The sequence below is a fragment of the Prunus mume genome, linkage group LG5 (genome assembly GCF_029339155.1).
Source record: "Prunus mume cultivar Tortuosa linkage group LG5, ASM2933915v1, whole genome shotgun sequence".
NCBI classification, from domain to species: domain Eukaryota; kingdom Viridiplantae; phylum Streptophyta; class Magnoliopsida; order Rosales; family Rosaceae; genus Prunus; species Prunus mume.
The window spans coordinates 25,216,414-25,225,088 of record NC_142702.1 but is presented as its reverse complement, the minus strand read 5'-3'; the positions used below and the strand labels follow the sequence as shown (position 1 = coordinate 25,225,088).

Below are 8,675 nucleotides of genomic sequence, written 5' to 3'. Positions count from 1 at the left end.
GATCCGGTTCATAGACCTCTCCAGATCATATCGCACTCATCCTCCACAATCATATTATGGAGGATGATGCAAGTCATCATAATGCTCCGGAGGATCTCCCATCAAACAAACGAGCCGCACCTCGAATAATCAACCATCGAGCTTGAAGGATGCCAAAACACCTTCGACATCTGTATCCTTCTTGATAAGTAGCAAATAATTTTTGCTTATGGGATCGGGGATTGAAATGGATTTGACAAATGTGGTCCACCTTGGGTAGATACCGCAGGGACTAGATAATACCCCGTCTGGTAGACTGTATTGTTGACTTCATAGGTAATATTGGGGCCTTGGCCGCTCAAAACATCGTTGAAGACCGGAGATTGACCCAGGACGTTGAGGTCATTTTGGGCTCCGGCAACTCCAAAGAAAGCATGCCAAACCCATGTGTCGAAGCCAAGAACGGCTTCCAGGATGATACTTTTTGTGCCTTTCCTATTTCCGTAATCACCTTGCCAGGCTTGGACAATTCTTCCATTGCCAATGCATGCAGTCGATGCTACCAATCATTCCTGGAAATCCTCGAGCTCGGCTTTTTGTAGAAGCCGTTGGAGGTCCCGGATTAGGTCTACGCAGTAGTCCCTAGTGTCTGTGTTTTCAATCGCATCACAAAATCTTACCAAAGCCTCCAACGAGTGGACTTCCATTCGGCAACCTCATCCACTGACACAGATGCTCCATACGCCAACATGCGTATCAATTGTAAGCTTTTGCTCCCAGAAGGCCCAAAACCCAAGAGCATCACACTTTTGAACAAAATATGCATCATAATTGCAAATATCATGCATGATTTTATTGAACAAGTGGGGTTGCATTCTAAATCGCCTTCAAAATCAACATCATTGTACAAAGCAAAGCTTGGGATAAAATAATCTTCCAAAAGATTCTACCTCGAGAATGCCTATAACCGTGTCACATTCCGACGCGGCGATTTGTGAACCACGACCTTGGTTCTCTTCCTCTTCCATTGCCATCTATGAGAACTTGTTCATCAACTTGCCTCGCAACTCATTCATTTCATCAACTACGCTTTCTCTTTCTTTCTCTCTCATGCCTCCAAGCATCTCCTATATTCTTCCATTGAGAATGAATGGAGTATGAATGCTAAACTCTAAGAAATGAAAATATTGAAAGATGTGGTGTGAGAGGTATGAGGTGAAGCCTTTGTTTTATAGAAAAATTTAAGGTGAAGATAAAGATGCCACGCATTGATTTCATTGGATGAAAATCTTATAATTTGAAATTCATCCAAATTTGAACCAAATTTTATCTGAATTTGAATTTGAAATTCATCCAAATTTGAACTAAATGTATTCGAAATTGATTTTTGAAATTCATCCGAAATTGAATTTTGAAATTCATTCAAATTTGAACCAAAAATCTTATCTTTTATCCGACATGAATAGTCTTGACACGTAGGAACCCGTAAATCTTATCCAAAATATTATCCACATTAATTATTAAGGTAAATAAAATTGTGAATAAAACAAAAATGAATAGTAATTGCTCTTAATAGAATGCAAACACAAAATTGATTTGCAAACCACTATTCACGCGATAATTGTTCCCTACATGGCCAATATAAGTTGCTCTAATAAACCCAACCCACTTTTTCCCAAATCTCCAAAAACCCAGGAGCACCTGACGCTATAGGCCCTAGACCCTATAAAAGTCAAACCTCAAAACCAAATTCCATGCAATCATATGCATTGGACTTACAAATATGTGTACAAATATTTCCTCTATTTCCACCCTCCTCCGTGCCTGCTCTTAGTAAAAGTTTGAAAGCTCTCATCAAATCTTCATAAAAAACCATATCCTTATGGCGGGAGTTACGCAAGCACGACAATTAAATAATTGGGTAATATTTCCAAGAACGACAAAACAAATACAAAAAAAGGATCCCCACCCCCCACGAAAGCCAAAGCCAAACAACGCCACCTTTGCCTCTGTTTTCTTCTACAGTCCCAATCATTTCTCGTTTTCTTCAGAGCCCAAGACTCTGATTCTTCGCTTCATTTGTTGATCCAAGGATTAAATCCAAAACCCATTTCCCAGATTTGATGCTTCAACCATTTCCGTGCCCAAAAATGCAAAATTTGCTACAACTTTGACTTTGTTTTTAAAAAATTATTTTGTTGACCCAGATTTGCGGATATACCGTCGTGTCATTTTCTTGGTTGATTTATAATCGAAAACCCAGAATGTGGCTGCTGAAGTTATTACTTCATTAAATTATAATCTAAAAATGAAGCGAGTTATATAAAGATTGTTGCTTTTGGTGGAGGAATTAAATTATGCGTACCTGACCAATATTAGAAAGGTAAGCCTTTGAGCCTCTTATTACTTCATGGGTTTTGATTTTCTGGGGTTTTTCTTATTCATGGGTTTTATTAATAAAGAGATAAAGATTCATAATTTATGTTGGGTTTTGATATTGCGTGTGGTTTTGTCAAAGATGGTTTTGTTTTCAATGGATTTTCGTAGTGATGCTTGTTGCCTTGTGATGGTGGCATCTAAATGATTTAGTTTTGTCTTTTGTTTCAAAGTTGAGGTGGTTGTTGTTGTTGTAGTTGCTATGATCATATCATATTATGGCAGTGTGCGTTTTGAAGTTTACAGGTCTAAAATTGCAATGATGATGTTGTGTTCCATTTACTTAATTTACTTAAGCTTGTTTCTTTGTTGTTCCAATGATTGCATACCAAAAGAAGTGTTAATAATTTGGTCTCTGCTTCAAACTTTATTGTTCTGTATATACTAGGTCTCGAGAAATTCGTTTAATGATCGTATAGATGCTTGGAAGTCTTAAAAGGGGTTCACTGAATCTTTTTTCCTTTTTGTTGTTTTTGGGTTTTATAAGGTGTGCCCTTCTTTTTTGTTTTCAAAATGATTGGAAAGGTATTATCTGGAAAAGAGAAAAATAGCTTTTTTTTCCCTCTCATCAAAGTGTTTTTCTTTGTGGTGTTAACGCTTTGTAATTTGGTTTATTTATTTGATTTGGTTTTTGTTTATGTTTACAATCCTATTGCATATTCATTGAAGTATTGTAGAATCATTTGCAGGCAACAGGGAGGTCCAGAAAGCTGGAAATCCTCCAATTTTTACCATTTGCTATTTGCCATAGCTGCAGCAGGACTGCAGTGTAAGATACAGTAAGCAACTCTTATTTTGCTTTATTTTTGTGCGGATTTCAAACAAAAAAAAAAAAAAAAAAACCTTGGGATATTTGTGTTATATTCTTTTCCCTTCTTCACCAAGCAAGCATTCTCTGATTTTGTGCAGATACATTCTTGCATTTACTAGAAAGTAAAGTGCACACAGCGCCTGTATACATCAAAGAATCCTTGACAGAAATGGAACCTGCACCAGGTGCACCAAGTGTTATAGCAAATTTAATGGGTCTTGAAGATGAATCTCCCCCTCAGCCACCTGTCCAAAAACAAAGAAGAGTGCTGTCTGATAATTACCTACACAAAGTTGCTTCCATTGGTGTCAGAGAGAAGCGTCATTCATTCAGGTTGAAAGTAGACTGGAAAGAATTTAAAGATGTTTTTGAAGTAGTAGATACTTTAAAAGCAGATAAGCTTGATAACCTGTCAGTTCAAAAGGGAAAAACATACACAGGTTTCTCAGAAGCAAAGATGGAATTTACAATGCAGAACGAATTCCAAGTATCACCAGAAATGATGGATTATGAGGATGATCATTTCCCAAAATGTCTCCCAGGGGGCAATTCTTTGTTTAACAAGCATCTGGATAATCTGCAAGTTTCCCCTTCTAACTCACTATTTGGGAACACAACAGTCTCAAAGTCATCATGTACTTCTGGAACTGGAAATGTTGATTTATGTAGGAAATCAGGGAGGAAACATGAGCAGCCAAATGTTACTTTACTTCAAAAACTTGAGAGTGGGATTGGTGCAGAATCCCTTGGAGAAACTGGTCTTTATAATTTACATAAGTTTTCAAGATCTCAATTGGAGTTAAACAAAGAAGGATGCTCTTCCCTTACTAGAATTGTTGTTTTGAAACCAAAGCAGGGAAAGGCTGAGAATTCTGCAAGATGTTTCCCTTCTTTGAGTTCCCTTGATGTTTCTCATTCTAGTGATAGCAAGTGCACGGAGTTTCCTAGTCTTGGTAGTGGGAAAATACATGTTCCAGTAAAAGAAAGGAAGAACTTGGCATATGACATGGAACCCATAAGCTTAAGGTCTAAAGTTTCTAGGGAAATAAGGGGGAAGCTTGGCATAGATACTGGGTGCAACAAAACCAACATTGATACAAAGGTGTCATGGTTAGGATCCAGAGGTTGCAACTCCATTGTAGTGGAATCTGAATTGACGAGGCCTCCTTCCTTGAGAGAGCAGTCCTTTTCTTATTCAGATGAGTCATATGTAGCCAAGGAAGCCAGGAAGCAGCTTTCAGAACAAGGGAAGATGACTAAAGAGTGTGAAGAAGTAGGAATGGCTGGCAGAGGCACTACCCTTGGGAATTGGCTTTCCATGCCTGGCCACAAAACAGGGCCAAGAAAATTGGATTACAAGTTTGGTAGGCATTTTCAACCAAGAAGAAAGCTTGTTACACGTGACATTAAAAACCTAGACCTTAGTAAATTTAGAACACAGCAAGATAAATATGAAGCTCTTTGCAATGAGTGGAATTTCAGGAGGAAAGGGTCTATTAAATTGGGGCAGCATAAGTCAAGGGAGTACAGATTCAACCAGAATGATGGTTTTAGATCTATAAAGTTGAGATCCATCTGTAAGAAATTCCAACCTTTTCCCGGCCTGGAATCAAAAGGCAATCACGCAGTAGAAAAGGCTTCAAGAAATTCTGAGAAGTGGCAATCTGGAGCCAGAGCCTGCATCTCTGTAGACAAAAACGATGATTCTTTCCGTCACATCTCTGATACTTCAGTTCAACAGGTTTGGTGTTTCTTTCTTTAGAGTATAGGTAGTCCTTTGTCCATATTGCTGGGCTGCACAGTGGTGATAGTTCTACCCTCCCAATGCCCCTTCCGTATTCTTTATTTGGTCAAAGCTTTTCTATATGGTTTGTTTATTGTATCAGTTTACTGTGATAATCCATATCTTTAAGAAAAATAAATTACTTGCTTGGTTTTTCATGATATCAGTACTGTGCTGTGACACTTTCTTCTAAACAATTGTAAAATTGCAGGAAACATCCTACAAAGAAAGTTCTTTTCTTTTGCACTGCTCCACCACACAGCCGGATTGTATGGTGAGCTTGGAGGAGGCTTATCAGCCTAGTCCAGTTTCAGTTCTGGAACCACCATTTAGAGGAGAGAGGTCACCTACACCAGAATACCTGGGAAAGCTCAATGTTGACATCAGTGGTGAGTTGACTAGAAGATCTATATCTAAAATATCAACTTAATTTTATTTGTTCATGCTTTTGAAGATGATTTTATTTGCAATATATTTCCATACTAAACTTGTATATGCAACTCGCATTTTTGAAATCAGAGTACTCCGATACATACTCGGAAGGATCTGGAGTTGTGTCAAGTGATGATGATACTAATGAAGGATCTGCAAGCAATTACAGAGAAAATGAAGATTTAATGAGACTGTTCAGAGTTGAAGAAAGTAGAGACTTTTCCTACCTTGTTGATGTGTTATCAGAGATAGGTTTATATGATAGGCACTCAACCATGGACTTTGGTACCTGGCACTCTCCGGAATGGCCAGTAAGCCTTTCTGTCTTTGAGACCCTGGAGAAGAAGTTTGGTGATCAAATGGCATGGAAAAGGTCAGACAGGAGGCTATTGTTTGACCGTATAGATGCAGGGCTAATGGAGATTCTCCAGCCATGTATGGGTGTTCCCGCATGGACAAAGCCTGTATCAAGAAGGATTAGATCCAGGACAGGCCAGGAGATGATAGAGGAAGATTTGTGGATGTTGCTTGTTAGCAAAGAGATAGAAACAAGAAATGACTTGGCAGAAAAGGTGCTAGGAAGCGAAATGGAGATAGACTTAGGAGATGATATTGATAGTATTGGTACAGAAATAGAGAGATTCTTGTTTGATGAGCTTGTAACGGAGTTTGTTAGCTTGGAGAGTTCTTAAACACTCGTGATTATTTTTTTGGGTAGAATAATGTTGTGTACAAGTTAGACAAAGATATTTATGTATATGTAGCAACAGTTTTGATCAAGTGAAAGGGTTTGAAAAGGATATATGTGTAGACTCAATTTTTTCATATATGAGTGAAATTTAGATGTGGTGCAATTTGAGCTTCTCTCTCTAATTCAGTACTTTGCAGTTGTCTCTAGTTAAGCGAAAACTAGTTACTCGCTCAACAGATTTGGTGTCAAGCATTGCCCAGATAGAAGGCATTCCATTATGGATCTGTCTATGCATATGTTTAAATCATTCAACACCAGCTTTTTTTTAGCTTAACAACTTCTACACTTCCGGGTTTATATCCCACCAAATCTCAAACGGAGCTTGTAAAATAGAAATTATAGAACTAGCTGCCTTGTGATTAAGTTTGGAAGAAAAAGAATAAAGGAAAAACCAGAAATCTTCTTTTAAAGCTAATTGCTAGGCTAGGGTATATCAAAGATTCCAAGCCTTGTGAAAGCAAGGATCTTTCTTAGGTGACCTAAACCTCTGTCCATATCCAAACCATTCCTCTTCACTTTAGGGTCTTTACTTCTTAGAGTCAAACTTTAGGCGCCTAAACCAAAACACTAAACAGGAAAGATTAACACCAACTCCATCTGACCAACTCCTTTCAAAATCTCAATCTATACATACATCCACACAACACCCTTCAATCCATAACCCAAAACAGAAAGAACAAAATATTTCAACTCCCATATTTTAGTCCCCTCTCTTAGTCAAATGGAAGCTCACAAAATTTTCTGTGTCACAGCCTACCTACTCTTTCTCACACTCACCATTTTCTCTGCCACATCAGCACGAACTCTCGAGGAGGAGCAGCTACCAGTTCCTGTAGTCCCTCCAGTGGCGTCCAATACAGACGAGACACCTATCATCAATGCACCTATCATCAATGCTAATGTTGCTGATCAACATACCTTAATCTTCTTTATGCACGACATCCTCGGAGGATCGAACCCCACGGCTCAAGCCATGACCGGGATAGTCAACAGCCCTGCAGCCAATGGCCAACTGCCATTTGCCAAACCCAATGGGGCAGTCCTACCTTTCAACAACGGGGTACCCCAGAACAACAACAACAACGGGCTAATAAACAACAACAACATCCCTTTTCTCACGGGGCTAAGTGGAACAACATCAAATGTGGCACAAAACAACGGGATCAATGGTGGGTTCGGAAACTTCCCGATAAATGGTGGGCAGCTCCAGCCAGGCTCCGTGCTCCAAAATCTCATGTTTGGCACCATGAGTGTGTTTGACGATGAGCTGACTGAAGGGCATGAGCTTAGCTCTGGTTTGGTTGGGAAGGCACAAGGTTTCTATGTGGTGAGCTCTGAAGATGGTACCAGCCAGACTATGGGGTTCACGGCTATGTTCGAAAGTGGGAGCTATGCCGATAGCCTGAGCTTCTTTGGGGTTCATCGGACGGCTGTATCGGAGTCTCATTTGGCCATCATGGGTGGCACTGGCAAGTATGTGAATGCCAAAGGTTTTGCCATGGTCAAGACCTTCCCTGCTTCCAATCAGCAGACTGATGGGGCAGAGACTCTGCTGCAATTCACAGTTGATCTCACTTACTAATTTGTGATTGATTGAGAGAGCATTTGTATTTCAAGTTTGCTTTTAAGTCCCAAAAGGAGCAGTAAAAATTTGCTTCTGTAATTTGTATGTGATTTCACAGAAAATATGACTGCATTTTATTTCTGGATCCTTTCTAACTATGAACATTTACCAAGCCAATTTTAAACTAGATTTGGTGGGGTGCGCCGGGCCCATGCAGTAGTGCAACGCTTGGGCGACGCGCGAGGACCCCAGTAGCAAGCTACTGTAGTGGGCCCTCCCCCTAAAGAAATTAATTTAATATCGTGTGGGCCATTGGCCCACGTATCAGATATTAAACTGATAAGAACAGATACTACACTTGATCTTAGCCAAAAGGCCGAGAAAGGTATGCTTATTCCTGTCTCTTGTTTCTTCTTTTATAGGCCCATTCACTTCCCTACTTGTTTGGTTCAGCCGATGTGGGATTCGCAACGTTTACAAACAACAAACGCTTAAAGGGTGCTACGAGGGCTGAATCTTACGAATCTTATAACAAAATTTCAATATCAAATGTTGGTCCAGCAACATTGTTGACGGCTGAAATTATGAAAAAACAAATCATGTGCAGACTTTCTTGACCAAGATGAAGAAATATTCTTAACTTTTTAGAACAGAAAAATCAGTTCATATCAAATTTATCAATGATCAAAAGGGAGGACTTAGCGTGGTCTAGAATCTCAGATTATGTTTAACCTTTGCAGGGCTTTGCGCCTGGCTTTGCATCACCAATTAATTTCTCCCATCAAACAACTACCTTGTAACTCAAACAAATCTCTGTTCTCCATTTGTCAATTTGAACCACAAATGCAGAGGAGCTAATTCATATTATGCAATTGAAAAACATCAACTGTTGGGTTATAAACCAAATCCCATGGTGGGA

At 39.3% G+C, this 8,675-nt stretch overlaps 2 protein-coding genes and 1 non-coding gene across 3 annotated transcripts; 2 read left to right on the top strand and 1 right to left on the bottom strand.

The window, feature by feature from the left end:
- Positions 1 to 1,953: 1,953 nt before the first annotated feature.
- LOC103332596 (uncharacterized) lies at positions 1,954 to 6,303 on the top strand. The gene is made up of 5 exons (XM_016794736.2): positions 1,954 to 2,362; positions 3,105 to 3,194; positions 3,325 to 4,967; positions 5,221 to 5,398; positions 5,529 to 6,303. Exons 3-5 carry the CDS (start codon positions 3,396 to 3,398, stop codon positions 6,131 to 6,133), a joined length of 2,355 nt encoding a protein of 784 aa, XP_016650222.2. The 5' UTR covers positions 1,954 to 2,362; positions 3,105 to 3,194; positions 3,325 to 3,395; the 3' UTR covers positions 6,134 to 6,303.
- A 511-nt stretch (positions 6,304 to 6,814) lies between these two features.
- LOC103332584 (dirigent protein 25-like) lies at positions 6,815 to 8,139 on the top strand. Its single transcript, XM_008235327.2, has one exon. The coding sequence runs from the start codon at positions 6,914 to 6,916 to the stop codon at positions 7,772 to 7,774; it is 861 nt and encodes a 286-aa protein (XP_008233549.2). The 5' UTR covers positions 6,815 to 6,913; the 3' UTR covers positions 7,775 to 8,139.
- Positions 7,950 to 8,145, bottom strand: LOC148917421 (U2 spliceosomal RNA). The gene has a single exon (XR_016127606.1). It is a non-coding gene; the product is annotated as a U2 spliceosomal RNA (small nuclear RNA).
- Between the last annotated feature and the right edge of the window lie 530 nt (positions 8,146 to 8,675).

Coding starts and splice junctions, on each gene's coding strand:
- LOC103332596 (XM_016794736.2), top strand. CDS start 3,396: ATGGAACCTGCACCAGGTGCACCAAGTGTTATAGCAAATTTAATGGGT. Junction 4,968..5,220: donor CTGATACTTCAGTTCAACAG/GTTTGGTGTTTC, acceptor GTAAAATTGCAG/GAAACATCCTACAAAGAAAG. Junction 5,399..5,528: donor GCTCAATGTTGACATCAGTG/GTGAGTTGACTA, acceptor TTTTGAAATCAG/AGTACTCCGATACATACTCG.
- LOC103332584 (XM_008235327.2), top strand. CDS start 6,914: ATGGAAGCTCACAAAATTTTCTGTGTCACAGCCTACCTACTCTTTCTC.